General features: G+C 54.4%; 1 protein-coding gene across 15 annotated transcripts; it reads left to right on the forward strand.

Annotated features, from left to right (window-relative positions):
- Positions 1-1,572: 1,572 nt before the first annotated feature.
- On the forward strand, positions 1,573-25,587 carry TJAP1 (tight junction associated protein 1). Of its 15 annotated transcripts, none has more exons than XM_027524222.1 (14): positions 1,573-1,677; positions 2,166-2,261; positions 11,128-11,240; positions 11,330-11,459; positions 12,409-12,479; positions 18,350-18,447; positions 19,126-19,251; positions 20,767-20,795; positions 21,442-21,603; positions 21,813-21,879; positions 22,107-22,136; positions 22,900-23,007; positions 23,101-23,184; positions 23,820-25,583. In XM_027524222.1, exons 7-14 carry the CDS (start codon positions 19,153-19,155, stop codon positions 24,915-24,917), a joined length of 1,677 nt encoding a protein of 558 aa, XP_027380023.1. In that variant the 5' UTR covers positions 1,573-1,677; positions 2,166-2,261; positions 11,128-11,240; positions 11,330-11,459; positions 12,409-12,479; positions 18,350-18,447; positions 19,126-19,152; the 3' UTR covers positions 24,918-25,583. The 15 variants fall into 15 exon arrangements, with proteins under 15 accessions (XP_027380023.1, XP_027380020.1, XP_027380019.1 ...); XM_027524219.1 differs by lacking the exon at positions 11,128-11,240 and adding an exon at positions 13,413-13,511; XM_027524218.1 differs by lacking the exon at positions 11,128-11,240.
- The last annotated feature ends 138 nt before the right edge of the window (positions 25,588-25,725 follow it).

Genomic DNA, 25,725 nt, shown 5'->3' on the forward strand with positions numbered 1-25,725 from the left:
ACATTTATTGTGAGGAGTTTCCTGGTGGTCCAGTGGTTAGGGCTCCATGGTTCCAATGTAGGGGGCACAGGTTCGATCCCTGGTCAGAGAACTAAAATGCTGCATGCCATGCAGTGCAGCCAAATAAAATAAATAAAATAGACATGTATTGAGTATCTACTATGCCAGGCATTATTTTAGATCCTGGGGATACAGTAATGAATGAGAGAAAGTTCTTGAGCTCTGGAGTTTGCAGTATAGTGGGAAATGATCAACAAAGAAAAATATGTCAGATAATAGTAGGCAGGGTAAGGGAGCAGTAGTAGTAGTAGTGTGGTGTAGTAGTGTGTTGTAGTGTTCAGTTCAGTCGCTCAGTCGTGTCCGACTCTTTGCGACCCCATGAATTGGTGTAGTGTTAGTCACTCAATTATGTCTGATTCTTTGCAACCCCATGGACTGTAGCTCACCAGGCTCCTCTGTCCACAGGATTCTCCAGGCAAGAATATTGGAGTGGGTTGCCATGCCCTTCTCCAGGGGATCTTCCCAACCCAAGGATTGAACCCCAGTCTCTTGCATTGCAGGCATATTCTTTACCATCTGAGCTACAGGGAAGCCCCAAGCAGGGAGTGATTGGGGATATTGTCTTAGACAGAGTGGCCAGGGAAGGCTTCTCTGAGGTGGTAACATTTGAGCAGAGACACAAATGGGTGGGACTGTCTGGAAGTAGCCCATCACAGGCACAGGGAACAGTAAACCGAAAAGTCCTGAGGCAGATATATGCTTAGCACATGGGATGTTATGTTATTTATTTGTTACACATTTATTGTGAGCCACACACCTGCCAGGGTATGAAGATATAATCAGATTCAGGCTTTGCCCTGAAGGAGCAGCAAGTTTAGCAAGGGACACAAAGTGCAAATAAATAATTACAGCATAGGGTAGCTACAATGAAGTGTAAGTGGCTACAAGAAGTGAAGTCGCTCAGTCGTGTCCGACTCTTTGCGACCCCATGGACTGTAGACTACCAGGCTCTTCCGTCCATAGGATTTTCCAGGCAAGAGTACTGGAATGGGTTGCCATTTCCTTCTAGTGGTTAGAGATAACCAGCAAAAGAGCACCAAATCCAATCTAGGAAATTGGGGAAGGCTTCCTGGAGGAGGTGATAATCTGATTTGAGGGCTGAAGGAAGAGCAGGAATTCACAGTGCAAGGGGAGGAGAGGACTTGCAATGGCGAACAGGAAGTCCCAGGCAGAGGTGGAAGATGAGGCTGGTGAAGGGGCGAAGAAGCTAGGTCTTGCCTATTTCCACGTGACAAGCTGAGAAGCTGCCTTTTACCCTTTGAGTGATGGGGAACCATTGCTACAACTCTCACTACATTTTTGTGCTGTTTTCCTCCCATTGTTTTTTTGTTTTTCTTTTTGAATACCAGAGTCTTTCCCCACCCTTCTCGCTATCTCCCTACTCCTGACAAGACACCGCCTTCCTTGTGCAGCCAGCCCACAAAATCCTGCTTTTACAGGATCCGCGGCTTTCCTCCGGGTCCCGCGCCCCAGTGCCCCAGTCGGAGGCCACACCCCCATGGCCACGCCCCCGATGACGCGCGGCGCCTGGTGCGTGGGGATTCCCGCGGCCGTGGCCACTACCCGGCCTGCCCCGCGGCAAGATGGCGGTCTGAAGGCAGTGGGCAGCGGCAGAAAGTTTGTTGTGGGATTGGATTAGTCGGGCTGGGAGTCTATACTTGTAGGGGGTCGTGAGGATGCCAACGGGGAGTTGGGGCGGAGGGAGTAGCTCTGGGGTTGAGAAGAGGAAGTGGAGTGGTGGAAGGTTGGAGGCAGAGAAAAAAATGAGATAGGGATGGAGGGGAGGGGGCCTAGATTCCAGTGGTAGCCTTGGGGGAGGGGATTCCAGGCGGGGAGCCAGAAGTAGGTGTGCAGGGAGGGAGAAGCAGAGTCACGAGTTGGAGCCGAACTTCTTAGCCAAGAGTAAAAAGCCCGGAGCGTGGAGTGGAGGCCCTAGCGCAGGCTGGTGGGAGAGGAAAAGGGGTCTTTTCCGTGGAGGAGAATAGTAGGGAACCGAGGAAGAGAGACCTGAAGCAAAGAGGGAACTAAAGCCAAACGAATGGCCCTCTTCTAGACTTAGATCAGCCTTTCCACAGTTCTTATAGCAGCATCTGCCCCAATTTCAGCTGAAGACTCAGGGGCCCCAGGGATTGGAAGAAATCACAGTGCCTGCTTGGAAAGAAGAAGAGGTAGCGACTTGCCCCAGCTCAACCCCAGAGCGGGTAAGGTGGCCTCCGTTGACAGGCTGGCATGCTCCCTGGAAGCAGGATGCATGGGCTCCGAGTGATGCTGAAAATCATTTATTTTGAGAAGGGCGCTCTTCTCTAGAGGCTGCCTTTTGCCTGTGGTCCCTAAGTTAGTCTTCTGCTTAGATCTCACGCTGATTTGTTGAGAGTTGGGTGTAGTACTGAGCCTTGTATGCCTTCACCTGTGCAGGCGAACGTGGGCAAGAGCCTAGAGATCAGACTGAAAATATTTTAACACATCCCTGTCACAAGCAGTTTCCTTCACGGTCACTGTATTTTCTTTGATCTCCCCATCACATCTTCAGTTTGGTCTCCTGCCCAAAGTGGAGATTTGTGGGTGACAGATGGTGGGCAGCCATAAGAAAACAAACTTCTGGTTGGTGTCCATTAACCATTTAGGCACCTGCTGTCACCGATTCCTGAATTCATTCTTGCCACATGTCTGCCTCTTTTGATCTTTTCTTTTGGTAAGAAGGGCTCATTTATTTGGGCCCGTGTTATTTGGGGATGTGGATTTGGTGCCTAGGTTGGGTCAGAGGAGTGAGGCAGGTAGGTTGGGATTAGGGAGGAGAAACCCAGATCAGTTTATAGTAAGAGGTCAGGCTGACTGGTACAAAGCTCTGCACATGTTTTTCACATCATTCTGTTCCTGAGACCCCTGATATTTGAGAGTTGCTTTACAACCTGGAGCAGTGTGATGCAAGGAAAGGCTTGTAGAACTTGCCTTTTTCTCTTCTGGTAGTTTTTTTCTTCTTTCTTTATATCTTCCTATCAAACGACGTTAAAATATATATATATATATATATTTTTTTTAAGTTTTGGGGACTTCCCTGGTGATGCAGTGGTTAAAATTCCATGCTTCCAATGCAGGGGTCATGGGTTTGATCCCTGGTTGGGGAACTTAGGACCCACAGGCTATGTGGTGTGGCAAAAAAAACAAAATCAGTTTTATTAGCAAAACTAACCATGGCTTGAGAGATAGTGGATTTGGGTTTGAGGAAAGAGAACAGGTTTGGAGGCACAGAGCGCAGTGAGTATGGTTCCCACTTCTTTGATGCCCTTTGGTTATGCCTAAGCCAGAATTAGGAGCATGCTTCTTACTGGAACCTGCTCCAGTAAGAAGGTTCCATGCTTGGATCAGCAAGTCTGATTTGATCTAGGACTCCTTACTAACCATCTTCTGCTCCCTACTCTCAACCCATCCATGCCCCCAAAAGTCTTACTCCAGGCAGACCAGCCTAAGTCACTGTCACTAGACTAACTTCAGTACCTTCAGGTATCTGAAGAACTGGTGTTGTTATTGAACTGTGACTTCATTTCTAGAAGGTTGAAAAACTTCTCTTTCTGAGAACAATTTGTGGATGCCTCTAGAAGATTGTAACCAGCAAGGACAGTGTGGTGAGCCAGCACAGAGATTAAGAGCACTGACTCTGGAGCTAGATTGCCTGTCCAAATCTAGACCTTGCCATTTGTGACTCTGTGACCTTTAGATATTGCACAGCTCTCTGCCTCAGCTTTCTCATCAATCAAATGGAGATGGTTGGAGTACCTATCTAATAGAGTTGTTCGAAGGTCAAATAAGTTAGTACATTAGTGTATTTAGAACAGTGCCTGACATTCAGTATATATATTTGTTGTTATTATGCTGGCCAGATCTCAGCCCTAATTTCTGCTTCATGATTGAACTTGATGTCTCTCTGTGGCAGACCTGTACTGGTTTGAGCTGCTCTCCTGATGTGAGAAGAGGATAGTATAGATTTTACGTATAGTGAGAATATCCTCATTAAGCTATTTAAAGTGATATTAAAATACCAGTCATTTCCTTGGCAGAACACATTTGAAACTGTGAGGCTGTAGAATGATCAATTTACCATCGAGTGATGAAGATAATAATAGTGCTTACTGAGCACGTTCTGTATGCTTGGCACTTTTGTAAGTGGATTAGTAGTTTAATACTGTTAGTATCCCCATCTTACAGAAGAGTAAATAGAGGTGCAGCATTGTTAAGTGATTTGCTCAGCATCACCCAGATAGTAAGTGGCAGAGCTGGGATTTGAAGCTAGGCAATCAGGCTTAAGCAGTTGAGCTTTTTTTTTTTTTTTTGCATTTGGTATGAAGTTAACTTTTAAATATGCCTACTGGCAATTTCTGTCTCTTGTTTGCTTGTCATGATGGTTAGATGTGAACCCATATTGTAGTAAACATTTTTCTGATTGTTTAAAAAATGTTTTAGGAGTTGAGCTCTTATCTCAGCTCTCCTCTTCCTCTCAGAGTTAATAACCCTTGCAGGCACTGGTGGGATTTCCCTGGTGGCTCAATGGTAAAAAATCTGCCTGTGACGGAAGAGACCTGGGTTTGATCCCTGGGTCAGGAAGAACCCTGGAGGAGGGCATGGCAACCCACTCCAGTATTCTTGTCTGGAGAATCCCATGGGCAGAGGAGCCTGGTGGGCTGCAGTCCATAGGGTTGAAAAAAGTCAGACACGACTCAAGTGACTTAGCACACACACACGGACTGGTGTGGGAGTGCCCTGTGCCATGTTCGCCCAATCTAAACTCTGTCATCATGATCCAACTTGGTGACTGCTCTTTGGAAAACTTTGAGCTGGCTGGGGTGAGCAGACAGAATGACATCGAGATCCATTCTTAGCATGCATTGACTGTGTCGGTGTTTGTGTTACTGACACGAACCGTTGAAGGAACCATAGTGTTAAACTCATAGACAGTCTGCTTGCATCTTTCTTTAAAAAATAGCAAACTACAAAAGGGGAAAACTGTGTTATTAACGTGAGAGGAAGTTGGAAAATAAATGTGCTTCTGCTGAAGCTTGTGTTGTAGAGGAAGGCCCTGGTGCCACGCCCAGGTCTCTTTCCTTTAAGCCAGGCAGGAGGCAGAGTGTGTGTAAGGACTGACTGATGACTAGCTTTCCTTTGCCCAGTATTTAAGACTCACCCTTTCCCTCCTTCTGAGTCATGCCCTGTCTATTTAACACATGCCCTCAGGGCCCATCTTTTTCTTTAGTAAATGACTCTTCACTCTGCCATCAGGGCAGGCACACGCCTGGGCTCATGGTGTCGGGGGCTCCGGACCTAGGACTTGCCCCATGATGAAACTTTCTGTCTGTTGTAGCATAGCACATGTGCTTTTAAGAGCATCTGTCAGTCTCTGCTCCCCTCCTCCATCAACAGAGGAGCCACAGGCCTCAGGATGGTGTGCTTTATCTTGATTTGGGCTGCAGTCAGCATGCTGAAACGTGTTATCTCCGTACAGTACATGTTTGTGTTTTGGTAGTTCTCTGACTTCCTAGATTCGGGTCACATTTTAGCAAATGATTGAACTTCAGGGTGAAGGCTGATGGGTTTTAAGCCAGTTCTCCCCTGTTACCATTCTCTTTTTGTTGTCTAAATCAGTTTGTTCTCATAACACCCAGTATTCATTTGTTATCTTTGAATTAAATTCCTTCACCTCCTTTTCACTATCATATTTTGAGTGCCAAGTCCTATGAGTAAACTGGGTCTTCATTTCTCCAGTAGGATTCAGCCTCTTAACAGCTCTTTAAAAAAAAAATTATTTTTAAAATTTATTATTAGTTTTGGTTGCACTGGGTCTTTGTTGCTTTGCAAGGGCTTTCTCTAGTTGCGGGGAGCGGGGGCTACTTTTCGTTTTGGTGCATGGGCTTCTCATTGCGGTGTCTTCTGTTGTTGTGGGACACGGGCTTAGTTGCACTGTGGCATGTGGAATCTTCTCAGATCAGGGATTGAACCCATGTCCTCTGCATTGGCAGGCAGATTCTTATCCACTGTACCACCAGGGAAATCCCTTAACAGCTCTTTAAACTTACCTTGTTCTCTAGCTTCTGGGTCTTTGTACACGTTGGTTGTGCTGCATTCCAGACTCCCTTTTCCTTCTTTATTGCTCCTGTGGTCTCATTTTAAATGTCACTTCCTTTGGGATCCCACTGCTCTTTACTGTCCTGTGCTTACTTCTGTTTTAACACTTGGGCTGTATTGTAATTGCCTGTTTATTTGTCTGACTCTCACAAGACTGTAAGTGCCCTGAGAACAGACACTGTCTTACTCACTGTTGTATTCTGGCATTTGGGATAGTGCAGGGTAAAAATCCCATGGATGGAGGAACCTGGAAGGCTGCAGTCCATGGGGCCGCTGAGGGTCGGACGTGACTGAGCGACTTCACTTTCACTTTTCACTTTCATGCATTGGAGAAGGAAATGGCAACCCACTCCAGTGTTCTTGCCTGGAGAATCCCAGAGAAGAGGGAGCCTGGTGGGCTGCCGTCTATGGGGTCACACAGAGTCGGACACGACTGAAGTGACTTAGCAGCAGCAGGGTGCGTAAGAGGTGCTTTATAATGCTGTGGTGCATATACAATGAAAGAAATGTGACGGGCAGTCTCTCCCTACTCTATCTTCCATGCTGCTGTAAAAATTTACTTTCCTATAAAACACATACTGCCTCTTCTCTTTAGGCCGTGGTTTCTCTCTTGTTTGGGATAGAGTCCACAGTCTTCAGCCTTGTGTACCAGAAGGCTCAAACTCGACTCTCTAGCCTGAGTTACTGCCGCTCTGTTTCATCTGTCCTGTGTTTCCTTGCTCCTGAGTTTCCTACTGCTCCGGAACCTTTTCTGAACATTTGTTTACTTTTTTCTTCTTACTTGTGCATTTCAGTCTCTGCATCGTGCTCACCTTTGTCTCTCAAACTCTGCTGACCTCTTGAGACCCAGCTTCTCTTCCACCCTGGTTGAGAAGACTTCTCTGTTTTCCTTTCTTCCTCTTGGTCCGGACACTTGTCTACCTGTTTACCTGTCTATCTCTTTCACTGAGCAACAAAAAAAGGTGAGATTGGGGAACAGTGTCAGTGTGCAAAGGAAGTTTGTTGAGGCTTCTTCCCATCTTTTACGTTGAAATGACTCCTTTGATGGATTGTGACAAGCATGTGAAATTAACAATGACTTGGTAGATACAGGTGGGAGTGAGTAGGTGGCGGATTTGTTATGTAGTTAAGGCCGGAGATGACTAAATGGGGTGGGTTTTTGCTGCTGTTGTTCTTCTATTAAACTTTTATTTTGTATTGAAGTATGGCCAGTTAAAATGTTACGATAGTTTCATGTGGACAGCAAAGGGACTCAGCCGTACATGTGCATGTATTGGATGGGGTGTTTGAGGTTCCGTGTTCCCTGGTATTTTGTGGACTGAAAAAATGTTGGGTGAAGCTGGTGGTCTAGGCTTTGAGAAAGCCAGACTTCTTGTCTCAGTTTTTTTTTTTTTTGGGGGGGGGTCACAGAACAGGCTTATGAACTCAGGTGCTCCCCAGAAATGGGGTGGAAGGCTGAGGGTCGCTGTCCATTCTTTGACTTTTTGTTTTCAGTATAGCTGATGGGAATAATTCTTCAGCACCAGTTCTGAACAAGCGCCAGAGAAGTTTGTTTCCAGAAGTCTAGACCTCTTAATTGTATAATGCTGGGCCGCACTCCAATGGGAGTTTGCAATCACAGGAAGATTCGTCTGGATTCTTGGGAGGGCAACCTTTCTGTCTGGTGTTTAACTCCCTGCCCCAGCCAGATGCCTCTCCTGTTTGCTCTCAGAGCACTCACCACACTGTGATGCAGGGGGGCTGTTAACCTGTCTCTCCCCACCCAGGGGTCTTTCTTAGGGGCAAGGTCATTTATTGAAGGCTGAGCGTTTAGTTAGCACAACATAGGAGGTGCTGAGCAGTCCTATTCCCAGTCTAGTCCTTTCTTAGACTAAAGCAGATAAAATCTATCTGGTGAAACTCTTTGAACTCTCAGGAAGGAAGGTCCTGCATAAACAAAAGGTGAATGTATTAACAGTCACATTACTAATTATTTTCCAGAGTTGAGTTAATGTGGTTGAATGATCTAGGTGCTTGGCTTCAGCTGTCTCCCTCTTCAGCCTTATATTCTAACCGCACATTCCTAAGCCAGCCAGAAGGAGTTAAGAGAGGCACTGGAGTACACACAGGTGTATTTTCTTGCTTAATTAGCATCTTAAAAAGGCTTTGGCTGCCGGCACCCTCTTTGTTATTCATCGAGCTCCTTTTAGTGCCTGCAGTCACCTGCTGGCTTTTCTGTGGTATCGCTGGTCCTCCCTTGGTGTGCTCCACGCTCACAGCCAAGACATCTTGGTACAGCCTTGTTCACGCCTAGAAGAACCACAGGGATGAAACCAGTAGTTAGAGGTGGATTGAAGGAGTTTTCCCTGGGCTCTGCCCCTCATCCCTTGGTGTGGGGTGCGCACTGCAATGTGGCCCGTCTTCATGATGGCATCTTGGCAGGAGTGATAAGCTGCGTTGTACGTTAAGCAGGTTTGAGAGGAGATCAGATGAGCCAGCTGGACTGGATTGTGTTGTGTGCTTTTAGGTCTCAGAGGGACTGCGTCTGGTGAGGGTCCGGGAGTAGAAGAGTGAGACTTTCTTTGTTCGGTCTATCTTGTAAGTGCCAACTGTCTACTTGGTGACGTTTGGGATCTATCAAGGACACGGCCCCCTATTTGTGAAGCACTTTTATGTTCTCATAATAAACTGGCAGAGAACTCCCAGATGGGGGGACTGCCTTGCGGAGAGTCAGCCTAGACCCGAAAGCCCTGGGCTTCCATTAAGCTAACCAGCGGGATAGAACTCTGCACTTATCCCCTTGGGTGCTGAGCAGTGGCCTCTTTGCCCCTTTCCAGGTGAGCCAGATGGGGAATTCGGTCTCAGATGTCTTTGAGGGTCTTTACATCCGGGCAGAATTGTCATCGTTTTCCTTGGCTCCCGGGAGAAGACAGCTTTCCAGGCTTTGAACTGGAATTGGAAATGGAGGGTTCTGTCCCCTGTGTCTGTGGCCTTGGGCAGGGCTCTTGTCCTCTGTGTCACTTCAGAATGGGAGAACGCCACCTGTGCTGTGGGCCTCACTAAGCTACAAGGATTGAAGGAAATACAGCTGAAGGGAAAGCACTTCTGGGAGGGTACAGCACAGTGCGGATGGAGTGATTTTGCCCGTTTGTCAGGGAACAGTGCGTTGTCATCATAAACGTGGTGTGGTACCTCGTTGAAAATACCAACCGTACAGAAAAATCTACAAAATTTAAAGCAAAAAGACCTTCCCTTTCTTCCCCCACTGCTCCTGTCTAAGCCCTTTCCCAAAGACAGGGAATACTGTTAACCATTTATCCTGTATCCTTCTGATCATTCTAATGTATTAATACTTCCAGACATTCCCTATCATGTATTGCCTGTAAAATAAACACAACTTAATAGTAATACATATTGTTCTTCAGCTTGTTCTGCCCTCCTAACAATTAACCCTGGGTGGGGCAGGGAGGGGGGAATTAGTCCCTGCTGGAGCCTTTGAGGAGCCCGGCTGCAGCCTCCAGTCCAGCTTGGTGTGTTCCTGGGGGGCTGGCTGGCTCCTTGGGAGGGTTGGAGCAGCTTTCCCAGAGGTTCTTGCCACAGCAGACACCCTGCTTATCTCTGAGGGATTGTCTTTTATGCTGGGATGAAGTTTTCTGGTAGGAGAGCCCTGGAGTGGGAATCAGGATGGGTGTGGGCGTGATGTGGGCACCAGCACCCCTGGCTCGCATGTGTCTCTCTCTCTCACTCTTCTTTCATCTCTGGCTGGGAAGGGCGGAGACTTACCTGATTTCTCAACCCCTGCTGTCTGAAACCTTGGATTAACCAGGTCACTTGCTGCTCCCCGTTTGGAAAACAAACCAGACCCAACTGGTGCGTGTTTGTTTATTTATTAGTATGTCTGTGTCGAGGATTCAGAAAGTAGTCGCCCATGGCCACGCTTCCTTGCTAGTCCAGGGAAGAGATCAGAGCCCACAGGAAGAGTTGGCGTCTTCTCTGCTAGATGGCTAGCTTACTCTTCCTGGTCAGGCTTCGGCCTTTTGACCTCCAGGGCTATCAGAGCAAGGCCGGGAGCCCAGCAAGGGGGCAGCTGGGAAGCCTGTTGGAGGCTTCTCTTGCTTGTGTTCAGCGTTGGCCTGGGCTTGGGAGAAGCCAGGCCTATGTGTGGGGCCTGGGTGGTCTCTGTTTTCCCCTTCCTACCCCGAGTCATCTCATCATCAGACTGCGTGGGGGTCGTTCTCCTGCTTTTTCCCTGCCAGCCCTTCTCCATCAGTCACAGCCAGTATTTGCTGATGTCTGTGCTGTAACTTTCCTGTCCTGCCTCCCCAGGGGTCGCATCTTGGCCAGGGCAGGGGGTCTCTGGGACTCCGCTGCTGTGGCACATTTGCCTGGAGATCTCTAAGCCAGGGTGTGTCACTTTGCCTGGGTGATTCTGGAGGCTTCAGGGAAGAGTGTTCCCTGGGCTAGCTGTGTGAGAACCTTAGCCTTTCTGGGCTTTGCCATTCTGAGGGTGGGGGCCCTCAGGGTCTGGGGAGTCTGACTGGGGCCCTGCCCTTACCCTTGCCCCATGGGTCCCTTTGGGGCCAGCTCCCTGGGAAACACCACCCCTGGCCCTTTCTGCAGCTGAAAGGTGGCAGTGTGTCACCCGTTGCCTGGGCTGGCATGGCTCCGGGCCGGGCACACACTGCCCCATTGTGCTGTGCTTTCCACGCAGCTCTTGTTGCAACCTCCGGTCCCTGGGCCAGTTCTCTCCCAGCGCCTTTCCTCAGAGCCCGTGGGAGGGGGTGTGGTGGACTCTGCTGGCACGGGCTTGGGCGAGGTGGCAGCTGCAGCTGTGGGTGGCTTTGTTCTTAGAAGCAGCTCTCAGGGCTGTGGTCCAGCCTGGCAGCAGTGTTCCGGGAATAGGTGAGACAGGAGAGCTGCCCCCTGGTAGCAGTGCCCCCTTCCACCACGGCAATGCTCTCTTTCTGTTGACAGCTGGAGAGCCTTGCTCCCTGGGGTCACCAGCCAGGCTCACTGCTTGGCAGGGTGGGTGTTGTGCTTGCATGTGGCCTGCCTTCCAGAGGGGAGAGGCCCTGCAGGGTCTGGCGGTAAGTCCGGAGGAGCGTCCCTGTCGGGAGAGGGCAGTGTGTACCCTCGGGCATCCTGCAGCCTGGCATTCCTTCTGCTCTCTTTGCAGCTCCGGAGTTGGGCTGCTCACAGACCAAGCTGTCTGTTTGTATGGAGTGCCTGGAGGGCGTCTGCCACGAGTCTGGTGCTAACCGTGCTAACCAGGAGAGCTGGCTGGTTGGGGAGAAGACACTAACCCTGTGAGTCTGACCCGGGCCAGCTAACCCACCCTGAAGGTGCCTCCAGCCACGCCTCTCGTCTCCCTTCCTGCCCCTGGCCTCCTCCCCTCTGCTTACACCGAGCCATCTCCTCTGCGCGCTTGTCCTTACCACTGGGTTCCCTCCGTTTGCCCGGTCTCCTTGCCGTAGGTGGGGCTGTGCACAGGTGCCTGTCCACCTACCAGCCGGCTGCTGGGCTCTGCCCCCATTCCTCCCCTCAGTCAGTATGTGCCTCTCAGTTCTCCCTTAGAACAGCATGTCTCTTTAATCTGCTTTTAGCACCATGGAGTTTGAGAGCATCCCTCAGCTACCGTGCTGCTGGTTTCATGCCTCAGAGACAGATGGAAGGAGAGTAGGAAGGGAATTTTCTGCTAGACTGGATAGTTTCCTCCCTTTATCAAGAGGGGAAGATGATGGAAATTCCTGTGGCAGTCCAGTGGTTAGGGCTCAGTGCTGTCACTGCCGAGGGCCCAGGTTCAATCCCTGGTCAGAGAACTAAGATCCCTCATGGACATAGCCAGAAGGAAAAAGGAGAAGATGATATCCCCATTATTCCCATCCCAGGATAAGATTTGAAACTGCAGGTTCTTCTTGGGGACTGGGAGGTTGAGGAAAACCTTGACCTGCCTGTGAGAAATGGCCTGGACAGAGGAGTGAAGCTCTGTCTGAAAGTTGGAGCCCAGAACCGGATACCCATCTGAGATGTAGCTCCGTTGGTGACCATTGCTCTGGGAGGTGGAGTGGGAGGAGTTGGTTCCCCCACCGCCTTCCACCTCTGGAGCTTCAGGTGGACTTTAACCAAAAAGAGCTGGGAAGGGCGCCTTAGTCAGAGGGGGCAGGACCTGGCTCTGGACTCCACAGTGGGCCTGAGGGAGGCATTGGCCTCAGCTTGCCATGGAGAAGTTCCCAACAGGCTCCCTCCTCCCTCCAGGCTGGGAAAGAAGGGGCGTCCAGAGGTTGCAGGAAGGCTGACTGCGCGGGGCGCCCTGGTGGTCTGCACAGGTAACTAGACAGACCCTGTCTGCCGCCTCTGGGGGCAGTGCCCGGGGAGGGGGGCGGAGTGTGGTGGGCTAGATAGGGGGACCTGAGACCTGGAGGCCCTCTAAGCCGCCTCTGTTTCCCCTGAGCCAGGAGGCAGAGGGCAGGAAGCTGCCAGTGCCCACAGAGTGGGAGTGTGTAAACAAGAGACGGTGTAGGGGCTCCGCGGATGGTGTGGACCCTGAATAGAGAGTTAGCAAGCTGGAGGGAAAGGTTGAGGGCGGGAGGAGAAGGGGACGACAGAGGATGAGATGGTTGGATAGCGTCACCAACTCAATGGACATGAGTTTGAGCAAACTCTGGGAGATGGTGACAGACAGGGAAGCCTGGCGTGCTGCAGTCCATGGGGTCACAAAGAGTCGGACATGACTGAGCTACTGAGCAGCAGCACCCTGGAGGGGCCTGTGGCTTGGCTCTGACGAGGAGAGCAGAAGGGGCGAGGAGTGGCAGGTTGCTTCTTCCCGAGGGGCGAGCATGGGACGAAGGTCAAGTGCTGCTTCTGATCTGGGGACTTCTGAGTGCTCCGTTTGGTTGGGGGTTGGTTTGCTTGGCTCATCATCAGGAATCTTCAGCCCCTTTCCTCCTGTCAAATGTTGGCTTGAACGAGAGGCCCGGTGGATAGACTTGAGGTATTTGCTCTGGTGGGAGCCAGGTAAGCTCTCACAGGCCACCAGCACTAGTTCTGAGACCTCAGGATGACTCTGGGGAGGAATATTCCCACCCATTCTGGTTTTTTAAATACCTGTAGTCTATTCCGCTTAGAGTGGGCAGGGGGCCAGGTTAGGGCCGCAGGCAGCATGTCCCAAAAGGGTGACGTTGTGCTTTCCCAGAGGGGTGGCAGGCCTGCCTGGGGGAGGGGCAATGGGGCTGGTCTGGGCACAGACTGGCATCTTCCAGCCTTGTCATCGGCCCAGAGGAGAGCCTGCCCGGGCCCCACCCGTGTTCTGCTGGCTGCTTGCCTGCCACGCGCCCAGGATCGCTCAGGGCTTTGCTCAGGTATCTCGGGAACAGCTGCGCCGGAAACTGGGGGCCAGGGCTGGGAGGACTGAACCCAGGCTGCCTCAGTAGGATCAGCTCTCTGTGCGGCTGTTCACTGACAGTCAAGGGGGAGAGGAGCCATCCTGATTAGGGGTGGGCGTGGGAGGGGTCCTTATGGGCAGTCTCCGGACCCCCTGCTGGCCCCCCTGGTTAGGGGGCTGGCCCTTGCACGGTGGAGGTTTGTGTTTCTTGGTCCTTAGTTGGAGCCAGAGCCCGGATTTCAGAGGCCTGAGAAGCAGTTGGACCTGCACTGTGGAGTGTGTCTTGCCCCCCACCCCAACCCCGCGAGGCACAGCTTCCTCCAGGCCTGCAGGGTTCAGAGACCACTTCACAGCTGAGGACCATTCCCACAGGGGAGGCGCTCGTCCCTGTGACCACATGCTCCTGTTTAGTGGTTCACCGGGGGCTTTAGGAAGGGCCCATATTTGGGTTTATTATTAATTTATATCCTGCTGGGGTAAGGCAGCATACAACACAGCTGGGGTATTCTGAAAAGGGGCAGTTTTCCTTTCATTTTAAAAGCAGCAATGATTGCTACCTTCCATTTGACTTTCTTTGGGTGAATTATGAAAGAAGAGCATTAGTTAATGATTTTTGTGATGTGTATGCCTTCCCTGATTCAGAAGATTGGGTTCATTGGCCCCTCAGCGTCCTTCACTTGCTTGATTTCAGTGACAGCTGGGGACAGAGACATCAGTAAGTACAGAAATGCTGAGCCCAGATAAACTGCTGGGGTCATCATTTCTTAAAGAGAATGTGGGTGATGGAAGTTGTGGAGGCAGGCGGTTTCTTTGGGTAGGCAGCTGAACTGTGTAGGGGCAGGGGTGTGGTGCAGAACTTGGGGGCTAGAAGAGACCTGGGGTGCAGGGGAGGGCAGAGTTTGAGCCACACCTGTTTTGGATTCAGTTGTCTCCCTCTGCTCGGCCAGTGTCGAGCGGGTAACCTCTGAGCCCTGAGCAGAGAGAAAGCTGGATGCTGGGAGCTCCCTTCCTCTCCTGCACCTTTGGCTTTGCCCTGGGCCTTGGGCAGATGCACAGATGGGACGGCAGAGGGAAGTAAGGGGGTGTCCTTGGCTCTTGGAATCGAACCTTTCACTGTTGCCTCTGCGGGTGTTTGCAGGGAGGAGGAGAAAGGATAGTGGTTTGGAGAGAATCAGATTCTGAAGAGGGCTCCTCCTCATCCTGCTCCGTCTCCAGCAGCATCAGGACTGACTTCGGGGGGACCCCTGGTCATATCCACACACGTTCATTGTCCACACAGGGGAGCGAGTCGGAGAGCTGTCCCCTGGTTCGAGAGAGGAGCCGCCAGCTCCTGGCATATATTGCTCCTTATATCTGCCTCTGATACACGCTTTGCTCAGCTGTTCAGTGGGTTCAGAGCACAGGTTCACTGTGCGTGCCGAGTCCCATTTCTAATGAAAGTAGACTTTGTTCTCTGGAGGCAGCTAATCATGCCCGTGGGCTGTAATCAGGGAGAAGGTATTTAATACAGGGCAGGCGGCAACAGGGGCCTGCGCGGACTGGCAGATTGCAACATGGCAATTACAAGGCTATCACCCTCTCACTCCACCCCTCAGATACGGTGGAGTCCTCTGAGCTGCTCCTGAGTGAGTGAAGAATGAATACTCTGCAGGAGAGGGAGGAGGAGGCGGGGTTAGGGGGGGTGGGGGCGGTGAGGAGAGCTGCTTTCCTTTCACCTCGTCTCCGTGACGCTGCGGGGGTGTCTCGACAGTGCCTGCAGGTGCAGCCCCGAGAGCCCCAGACCAGGTCAGCCGGGGGGATTGACTCAAGTCTCAGCCTTTCTCCCAGAAGGGCTTCCCTCATAGCTCAGCTGGTAGAGAATCTACCTGCAATGCAGGAGACCCCGGTTTGATTCCTGGGTTGGGAAGATCCCCCGGAGAAGGGATAGGCTACCCACTCCAGTATTCTGGTCTAGAGAATGCCGTGGACTGTATAGTCCATGGGGGTCGCAAAGAGTCGGACACCACCGAGCCACTTTCACTTTCACTTTTCTCCCAGAGCACGGCTGTTGTCGCACAAACCCAGCCTGAGATGTGGTAGCCCACATCCTGAGTCTTCTGCTTCCAGTTCCTTGAAGCTCAGGTAGTTTGTGGTGAGGGGTGGGAGTGGGATTCTTCCTTGTCAGTTTCTAGACTTTCTAGAAGAGCCTTCTCGTGGAGGTGCCCTGGAGCCAGCGCAGCATCCAGAGGCTAAGAGACTGGGCTGTCTGCCCGCTCCTCGTGGCCTGTGGCCCATTTGGACTTATCCAGCCTTCCCTGGGGGACTCTTTTTCTTGCTGTGGGATTAGGAGTCGACCTCGGGTTGAAACACTCCAAAGCAGCTTGGAGATCTTTGGGTGAAGGCCATGTGCCAGGGAGGCAGCCTCTAGGAGCTGGGTCTTCCTGGAGGGGCCGCTCCGCTGCTTTGTAGCCAGCCCCTCCTCTCCTCCTGTGACCCTGTTGCCCGGCTGCTGCTCCCTGTGTTCTCCAGTAGGCCTGGCGTTGCGCTCACCCCTGGGGCTGACCTTCCCTGCAGTGCCAGCGTCCTGCCAGGCCTGTGTGTGCCTGTTCAGTGCTGGAACTGTGGTCCCCTCCAGGCTGGATCTGAGGCCCTTAGCAGACCTCAGGAGTTGGGACCAGAGCCCCAACATGCACTGGAATTTAGGGATGTGGGGCAGGGAGTGGCATGGAGTCTCCCTCCTGGACTTGTGTTGGGATCGCTGAGGCTCCCTGGTGGACTGTCCTCCCTAGCAGGGTGTGGCCTTCTGCCTCCCCAGTCAGGAGCCATGTCCCTCCCTGTGACTCCGATATGTATGAAAAGAGCGGACTCTGGCTGGGGAAAAGAACCTCCAAAACCACTGTCGTTCATCTGAGAGTCCTAGTCTGCACTTTGACCCGTCTCACTGCTAGCCACATGCATGCTACCTGTCCCCTCAGCAGGCCAGATTGTCTGTGCATGAAAGCCCCAGGAATATGTGCTGTGGGGCCGTGAGGTTGAGACAGGGCAGGATGAGCTCGTAGGACATGTGACAGCTCGAGCTGGGGCAGCGGGGCATGGAGGGAGGCCGCTGCGTCTCCTCACGGGTAGGATGACTAGATACCCGGGCACGGTAGTGTCCTCCGCCCACCGCCCACACCAGTGTCCCAGGGCTTGGAGGGCAGTGTGGGCGCTGGCAGGAATAGGGAAGGTGGGGGAAGGCAGAGGCCGGCTCTGGACTTCATGGGCACTCCTGGCTACCAGTATCTCTCACTCCTGTGGTCTTACTCTTCCTTTTCTAACATATATACCACCCCCCCAACTTAGACCCTCTGAGTATCAGAATCCAGGTACCCGTGCTGGCTTGGCACTTTCTGGGCCTGTTCCCCAGGCCAGAAGAGCTTCCACCCAGGGCCCCACTGAAGGGGTAGCCCCAGGGAACTGTGGGGGTGACTTGTTTGTTCCCCCACACCTCAGGAATGTGCTGTCCCTTCAGGCCTGCCCAGATTCCTGAACAGGGAGTCAGCCCGACACAGCCCGCTGTGTGTGCCCTGTGGGGACACGCTCTGCCTCGCCATCAAAGGGCTGGAGGTTGGCGGCTCGTGCCTGCTGCCACACCCCAGAACCCCACGCCAGAGGCCAGGCTGCCCAGACAGAGAGGGGAGGCCACTCCTCTTCCCGCCCTCCCCACCCCCTCACCATGCCTCCTGCCTCAGGCCCTGTTGGAATGTGACAGGAGTTGTGGCCAGGGCATGTCCCAACAGCGGGAACACACGCTTCAGCCCGCAAGGCTTCCCTCAGCCCCCAGCTCTGGTTAGGTGGATGGCGGAGGCAGGACTGCTGATGTCCGGAAGGCCACCTGAGGTTGCTGCCTCCACTGGTCCCTGTGGTAGCTGCTGCCCCCATGCTGCAGCCCAGCTCATTACAGGTCGGGGAGAGGTCGGAACCCCAAGGACTTGGAGGGGACCTCACAGGCCACTCATTCCAGCCACCTCTCTGCAGATGAGAGACAAGCTTATCCAGTGAGGCAGGGACTTACCCAGGGCCACATCGTGTGTCAGAAGCAGCACTGAGCCCGGAAGCCAGGTGTCTCAGCTCCCCAGACTGGGGCTTCCTACACAGGCTTTCCCAGCCTGGGCAAATCAACACTGTGCCGATAATGCCTTGTCGTGGGAGGCTGCACTGTGCTTCATAGTATGTTAGCAGCAGGCCTGGCCTCTACACATTAGATGCCAGTACCGCCCACCCCTGGTGTGACAAGCAAAAATGCCTTCAGATATTTGCCAGATACCAGGGGTGGGGAAAGGAGGAGGCCGGGGAAGACCCAAATCACCCTGGTTGAGAACCGTCATTGCTCTAAAATGCTGCCTTTTCCAGTTCTCTCTCCTGGACCTTCCCCTCCTCTTGCAGTCTGTTTGGGCTCCTCTGGAATCATTGCTAGGAGCTTTTTTTTTTTCCCCCAGCATCTTCTTGGGCCTCTCCTAGGCTTTTTCCTGGTGTTTTCTTCTGCAACCCATGTCCCCCAAATCTCTGAGTTGTTGTTTCTAGACTCTGAGAGGCCCTGGAGATGAACAGGACAGATACAGGGTAGGATAGGGACAAGACAGCACCAGGCCTCTTCTGGAATCAGGCGTGTGGTAAGCCAAGAGCATGGCCACACAGACACACCTGTGTCTCCCTGGGCCCGGGATGCCGTTCATGCAGAGCCCAGTGCTTCCACTCCGGTCCCGCCTCCATGGCTCTCCTGCGTAGCTCTCTTGGGGGCACTGACAGACAGGCCTTGACACCTGGTTTCTGTTTTCTTCCCATCTCCGGTTTCAGGAGCTGTTGGCCAGAGGAAGTGGCTGGGCCGTGGGATGCAGAGAGCCACAGGCTGACTCCCGGACAGCGGAACAGAGAGTGCTGCCGACGGACAGACGGTATGTTCGCAGTGAGGCCTGCGCCCCCCACTGGGCCCTCTCCTGGGGAGGCTGGCAGGTGAGGGGGCAGCAGGTGGCCCCTTTTGGTGGGGGCTGGTGAAGAGAGCACTGGAGGCCAGAGAGGCTTGACTTTCAGGGCCCCCAAACCTGGTGACACCCCGCCCTGAGGGGTCCAGGCTGGGCATACATCTCAAGCCCTTACTTTCTGCTCACAGTTTGCTTTAAAGCTAACATTAGTCGAGCATCTGAGTGCCAGCTTCTGTTGTTAGTGCTTTCCATAATCATTACAACAACCCTATGAAATTGGTTGTTGAAGTGAAACTTAACCCAGTTTGGAATTGAGGAAACTGGTTTTTGGAGAGTCGCTCTTCCCTCTGCGGCGGCCCTCCCACGCCCGCAGGGACCAGGGGTGGGTCACTCCTCCGGCCCAACCCGTGTGCCCTGCGCCCAGGCCCTGGGCCCTGCCTTTCCCCTCATGTATTCCCACTGGCCCTGGACGCCTCTCCTGTTCACCATTGACCCACAGGCAGTGGCACACCAGAGCTGAGCACTTCAGATAACCCTGGGAGTGGCCCAGGCCTGTCTGCCTGCCTGGTGGCTCCTACCTGTCCCCTTTTTCCCTCAATTCAGAGGCCTCTTGCCACGTCTCTGAGCCTCCTCCCTCCTTATTTCCCTCAGCAGGTTGAACAGCTCTCATCTCCCAGAATGACCAGTGCAGCCCCTGCTAAGAAGCCCTATCGTAAGGCACCACCCGAGCATCGTGAGCTGCGGCTGGAAAGTCCTGGCTCCCGGCCCGAGCAGGAGGTCAGCAAGAGTGGTTCCCCTGCCCCAGCTGGCAGCTGCAGACCTCTGAGGCGGGGCCTGGCTGTCCTGAGGGGGCATCTGGTTCCCCCAGTTGGGGTGCGAGTGTGGCGTTGCTGGTACCCGCTTGGGCTCTCAGCTGCCACCATGCTCGTGGTGCAGACCAATGGGGGATGGCTGTGACACGTTCACACATCCAGGAGCCCCAGAGTCTGTAGCGCAGCCTAAATGATCTGTGCAGTGTTATTCTTGGTGTGGGAGGCCGCCCATCAGACAAAGGTGTCTGACCTGCCCGGAGCCGGGGACTCTGGCCCTCCACTGGTGGAGCAGAGCTGTGCAACCTGCGGCCCCTCTGGGCACCTTTAGGGAGCTCCAGCTGCTTGCCCTCAGCCTAGCTGTTCTCCACTGTCCCTGAAAGGCTGACCTTCGTCCAGCTTTGTTTTGTCTGGCTGACATTTATCAAATATGTGCTCCCTGCTAGGGACCACATTAGATACTTAGGAGGCCTTCTTCAGGCAACCGCCAAACATTGTCCAGATCGGTGTTCCTCTCTCGTTAAGCTCTTGCAGGAAGAGGAGAGTTTATTCTCCTTGATACTGTGTCTCTACCCTGTTGAAGTTCATGGAGCACATTTGGAGAACTTGAGAGATGGCCAGCGTGTGCCAAGGCCCAGGGCAGAAGTGCCATCCACGACTTGCCCATTTTGAATTTAGGAAACATTAAAAGGCCAGATACTGTGCGAGGTGCCGCCCTCTGGGCACTCCCCCCAGTTTTGTAGATGTGGTCTCTAGGGTTCAACAAGATTAATGAAACCAATCCAGGTGTCAGTGGCTCCCAGGTCCATAGTCTGGGCCATGCACCTCATTGTCCTGCCTTCGATGAGCGTCCTGAAGCTGTGAGGCCAATCAAATGCCACTCGACATTTCCCTACTGCCATTGCGCAGGCTCGCTCTGCCTTTTGGTTGGCTGAGTTCTGGCCCTTGGGCTCGTGACCCATGTGGGGGCTTGAGGAAGATGCTGCAGGAGGGAGAAAGCAGGACGAGACGCTTCACTCCCCTCCGTCTGGGTTACCCCAGAGGCTGTCCTGCACTCATGCCTCCCAGGGGGCCCGCAGGGCTTCATCAGAGCTCTGGACTCTACTCCATCCCACCTGGCTTTGTCACTTCCCTGGAAAGTCTTCAACCTTGCCTACAGGGCCCGCTAGGAGCCCAGTGAAGAGCTGAGAGGCTCTTTAGCCCAGGGAGAGGTGGCATGGCCTCTAGGACTCAGAGGGCTTGGAGCTGGTGTGGGGAACGGCAGGGTTGGAGTCTGGCGGCATGGGCGAGGGTAGTCTCGGCTGGTCCAGAAGTTACTAGACGGCCCCATCTCTGGGGGGCCCTGCAGCCCACTCGTGCCAGACACGTATGCTGCAGACATGACCCTCTCTGGGGCTGTTTGGAGCTGTTTGGAGGAGGTGGGAGTGAGCGGGAGGCAAGTGGTCCGGAGCCGAGCCTCAGGCTTCTGTTTTTTTGTGCACAGGAGCCGCTGACTGACGCGGAGAGGATGAAGTGAGTACTTGCTGCCCAAGAGCCTCCCTGCCTCAGCTTGGTCCCCTCAGCCCCAGGCTGTTGGTACCATTGGGCTTTTCCTTGGATTAGGTAGAGGTACAAGTTGGGGGATTTTAGGGACTCTGGAAGGCAGCTTGACGTTTGGATATTAGTCCTGGAAAAACATCTGTTTGATGAGAACCTGGCATTGGGGAGGCGAGTGCCTCTGAGGGGCTGCTCGGGCGAGTCCCAGCTCCCGCCTCCCGTGCCAGCTGTCTCTTACAGCCTTTTCCGTCAGCCCCGTGAGGCCTCTGCAGAGCAGGGCCCTCCTGGGCTGGGTTTCCACAAGTTGAATAATGGAGCAGCTTGACTGTGCAGTGGAGAAACTGGAGCTGGGGGCCGGCTGGCTTGGGTTGTAACTAGAGACAAATGGCAACTGTGGCCCCTGCAGTTCTGTCTTCTCCAGTGAGGGGGGCCGACTGTCCCCCTCCATCCCCTCTGCCTCCCCCACCCTCCAGGCCCAGCCGTGTTCTCAGGGCCAACAGGCCTGTGGGATACGCTTCCCTGGACTCCTGTCACCCCTACTTCCTTCTGAATCCAGCCTGGGACTCCAGGGTGGCCCTAGCACCTCTGATGCCCCTCTGCCCTTGAACCCTCACCTTCCCAGGCTTTTGCAGCAGGAAAACGAGGAGCTTCGCCGGCGCCTGGCCTCAGCCACCAGGCGCACTGAGGCTCTGGAGCGCGAGCTGGAGATCGGGCAGGACTGCCTGGAGTTGGAGTTGGGCCAGAGCCGGGAGGAGCTGGACAAGTTTAAGGACAAGTTCCGCAGGTGTGGGACCGGGGGCTGGGACACGCATGCATGCATCTCCCCGTTCACAGGGGGTTGTTAGCCAGGTGTGGCCTCAGAGGTGATCCAATTCTGATGCGAAAACTGAAGTTCTGGGAGGGGCACCTGCCCAAGATCCACATCAAGAAGGGACTGAGCAGGGTCTGAAGAGCGGCATCTTGACCCGGAGGTCTGCCTTGTGTTCTCTACAGGCTGCAGAACAGCTACACGGCTTCCCAGAGGACCAACCAGGAGCTGGAGGACAAGCTGCACACGCTGGTAATCTGTCCAGGAGGGCAGCTTGGCTAGCGCTGCACTCACAGCACAGCACGGGGCTAGGACTTGCCAGGGGGCCCCGTCCTGCCCTGGGCTCGGGAGGGGGCGGCTGTGGTGGGGAGGGGCCTGCCACGTGCTGTGCGAGTCAGGGTCGTCTTAACGCTCACACTGTTTCTCTTCTCTCGTCTTCCCCTCATGCTGCCACCGTTGCTGCTGTACTCTTCTCTCAGGCCTCTCTTAGCCACAGCTGGATTTTTGCAGTTGCGTCTGAGTTTGTGTGTTTTCTCCCTTGCCCTTGCCTCCTCCTCAGCTGAGATCTGGGATGGCTGGGGTCTGCCCCTTGCCCTCTGCCCATTCCTTTCCTGTCCTCATGGGAGGCCTGGTCAGCAGTCAGTGCCTCGCTCCTGGGGGCAGGTGGGGAGCCTGCTCTTGGCTTGGGCAGAGGTACTGATTGATGTCACCACTGAACACTCATGGCCTCTCAGCTGCAGTGGCAGCCAGCCCCGCCGCTTGGAGGAAGGGGGCCTGTGGATCCAGTCCCTGAGCTGAAGATCAGAAGACTGTAGCTCCCTCCCTGCTTGACTAGATAATCTCCCAGGCGCCCCCAGCTGCCACCCAGCCCCGTTCTGTGCCCAGCCTCCTCCCCCTCACCCAATGGCCTGATCCTGGAAACAGCTACATGCAGCATAGGCCTGAGCCCCTGGGTTTGCAGTTCTTGTCTCTCAGGGTAGAAGCTCCCTCCCCTGGTGTGTAGAGCCCCTTGTGCACCCTCCAAGGCTGGGCAGCTCTTAGATTGCTCTGGGCCTGGGCAACTGTTGGTCATGCTCAGAAAGCCCCTGCCCCACAGCCCGCCTGCATTGCAGGAGAAGTGTCCAGTCTCCTTCTGTCTGTCCATCATCTGTCTCTACTTCATGTGCCTTGGCTGCCCTAGCACCTGTGGCTTCCTGTGTCTCTGGGCTGGGAGGAGGGGAGGAAGAGCTGGCTGGGGCCCGGGCTGGGTTCACTGTGAGTCTTGTGCCTCAGATCAAGAAGGCTGAGATGGACAGGAAGACGCTGGACTGGGAGATTGTGGAGCTGACCAACAAGCTGCTGGATGCCAGGAACACCATCAACAAGCTGGAGGAGCTCAACGTACGGCATCTTGGGGCCTCCCTGCCTGTGCCACTGTGTCCCCACCCCACTCCCCGGGCGGGGCTGGGCGCTGAGCTGCATCTGTGTCTGCAGGAGCGGTACCGGCTGGACTGCAACCTGGCCGTGCAGCTGCTCAAGTGCAACAAGTCCCACTTCCGTAACCACAAGTTTGCCGATGTGAGTAGCGGGTCCTCCCAGCCAGTATCCGTCCACCCTTTCTAGGACCCTTCCAGCTCCAGTTTCTACGCCTCTCTGTCCTGTCCTTGCACCTCTGGCTCCCCGCCTTTCTGCTTTGCCTTCCCCTCGCCTTCCTGTTTCCCCTCAAGCCAGGCAGCTCAGCCTCTGGTTGGTGTCCTGCATGCTCTCAAGGGCCATCACTAGGGGCAGGGTGAGGACTGGCCCTATGGGTATTTCTGGAACAGAGATGGGGAGAGGGTCTCAGTTTCCAGATCTGATGCAGGAAGGAGGGGGATGCCAGAAGTATGGGCCATAAGATAATTGAGAGAGCCCCTTGCTCCAAGGGGAAGCTCTAGACCCCAGAGCTCCAGCCTAGGGCTGACAGGGTCGACAGGAGTGGGCCTTAGCACCAGTTCTGGGGTCACATCCTGGCTGTGTTGATCAAAAGCTTTAAGTCATTTCACTGCAAAATGAGGACATACCTCGGTGTGCTGTGAGAACAGGTGATAGCAAAGTGCCCAGCACACTGTGAGGAGGGAGCCTTGCACATGGCAGCCTTTATTTTTGCCCTGAAGCAAGCTGTCTTAGGCTGGGATCCTTCATGTCTCTTTCCTTTTCTCGTTCCTGTACCCCAGCTGCCCTGTGAGCTACAGGATATGGTTCGGAAACACCTGCACAGTGGTCAGGAGGCCACCAGCCCCGGGCCTGCCCCCAGCCTGGCCCCTGGGGCTGTGGTGCCCACCTCGGTCATTGCCCGCGTGCTGGAGAAGCCGGAGTCTCTCCTGCTCAATTCGGCCCAGTCAGGCAGCACCGGGCACCCCTTGGCTGAGGATGTCTTCGTGCATGTGGATATGAGTGGGGGTGACCCGGGTGACTCAGCTAGCCCCCCAGCCCCGAGCAGCCCCAGCCCCCAACCCAACGGGGAGTGCCATTCCCTGGGCACTGCCGGGGGCTCCCCAGAGGAGGAGCTGCCCCTGCCGGCCTTTGAGAAGCTGAGCCCCTACCCAACCCCATCTCCGCCACATCCACTGTATCCTGGCCGCAGGGTGATTGAGTTTTCTGAGGATAAGGTGCGGATCCCCCGCAACAGCCCCCTGCCCAACTGCACATATGCCACTCGCCAGGCCATCTCCCTGAGCCTGGTGGAGGAGGGCAGTGAGCGGGCCCGCCCCAGCCCGGTGCCTAGCAGCCCTGCCTCAGCCCAGGCCTCCCCCCAGCACCAGCCCCGGCCTGCCCCGCCGGCGCTCAGTGCCCCGGCCAGCTCTGCCAGCTCCGAGGAGGACCTGCTGGCCAGCTGGCAGCGGGTGTTTGTGGACCGCGCTCCGCCCCCGGCCGCTGTGGCCCAGCGCACGGCCTTCGGCCGGGATGCACTCCCTGAGCTGCAGCGCCACTTCGCCCTTGGGCCCGCTGGTGGAGATGAGGTGCAGGCACCATCATCCCCACCTGGTGAAAGCGGGCTTCTGCTGCTGCCCGAAGCTGACCCTGGCTTTCCCAGGGAAGAGGACGAGGAAGAGCTGAATCTGCCTGTCAGCCCAGAGGAGGAGCGCCAGAGCCTGCTGCCCAGCGATGCTGGCACTGAGGAGGGGCCCAGCGCGCCTCGCGCTGAGGGCAGGGTGTGGGCACTGCCCAGCCCCAGCCGCCCCCAGCGCAGCCCCAAGAGGATGGGGGTGCACCACCTGCACCGCAAGGACAGCCTGACGCAGGCCCAGGAGCAGGGCACCCTGCTCCACTAGCGCCTGGCTCGCCTTCCGCCGCTGCTGCACTGGGACTGCAGGGCGCCCCTGCCCTTGCAGCTCAGGGTCTCCGCCCAGCCCAGGCCTTTGGCCTCTGCTCCTTGCGTGAACAGGGTCAGGCCACACCAGGCCTTTCAGCTGCATTGACTGTAACTGGCACCAGCTGGCCTCGTGGTTTTTCCCTCCTGGAATATTTATTTTCCAATGGTAACGTGCAGCTGGGGCTCATGACCTTCCAGTCAGCCCAAATCGGTCTGTTCTGGGGAGCTGGGGCGTTTATTACATCAGTGTTCATCCTCCATCCTCTTTTCATAGCCACCAGTTTTTTTTTTCCCCCCAGAGTGTAGGGGGTCATTGGGATTATTAACCTCTAAGTTCTAGTTTTTGACCTGTTTCCCTCTCCTTCAATCCTCTGCACGAGCTGTTGCCTTCAAGGGGCCTAGCACAGCAGGCCCTCGGGGGTGCGGGAGAGGACTGACTCAGGGCTCCTCAGATGTTCCTCCTCCCTCTGGAAGGGAGTAGAGGGTGGGATTCAGGGGCCTTAAACTGGGCTCTCGGTGAAGCCTAGCCCCGCTCCCAACCTTGGCTCTAGACTGTTACTCCCAGCACTGGGAAATTTTCACATCGGTAACTATTTTAAAATTAAATAAAACTATTTTACTGGAATGGCCTCATTTGTATCACTGACCTTCCTTTTCCAGTCTTCTCCCCATTCTTGGGTATCCCCAGTCCTAGTCATGTCCTAGTCTTTGCTCCTGACTCCTCCTGACTCCCCCTGCCTCCCTCTGCCTGGGGCTTCCTTGGCCAC

The sequence above is a fragment of the Bos indicus x Bos taurus genome, chromosome 23 (assembly GCF_003369695.1).
Source record: "Bos indicus x Bos taurus breed Angus x Brahman F1 hybrid chromosome 23, Bos_hybrid_MaternalHap_v2.0, whole genome shotgun sequence".
Classification (NCBI taxonomy): Eukaryota; Metazoa; Chordata; class Mammalia; order Artiodactyla; family Bovidae; genus Bos; species Bos indicus x Bos taurus.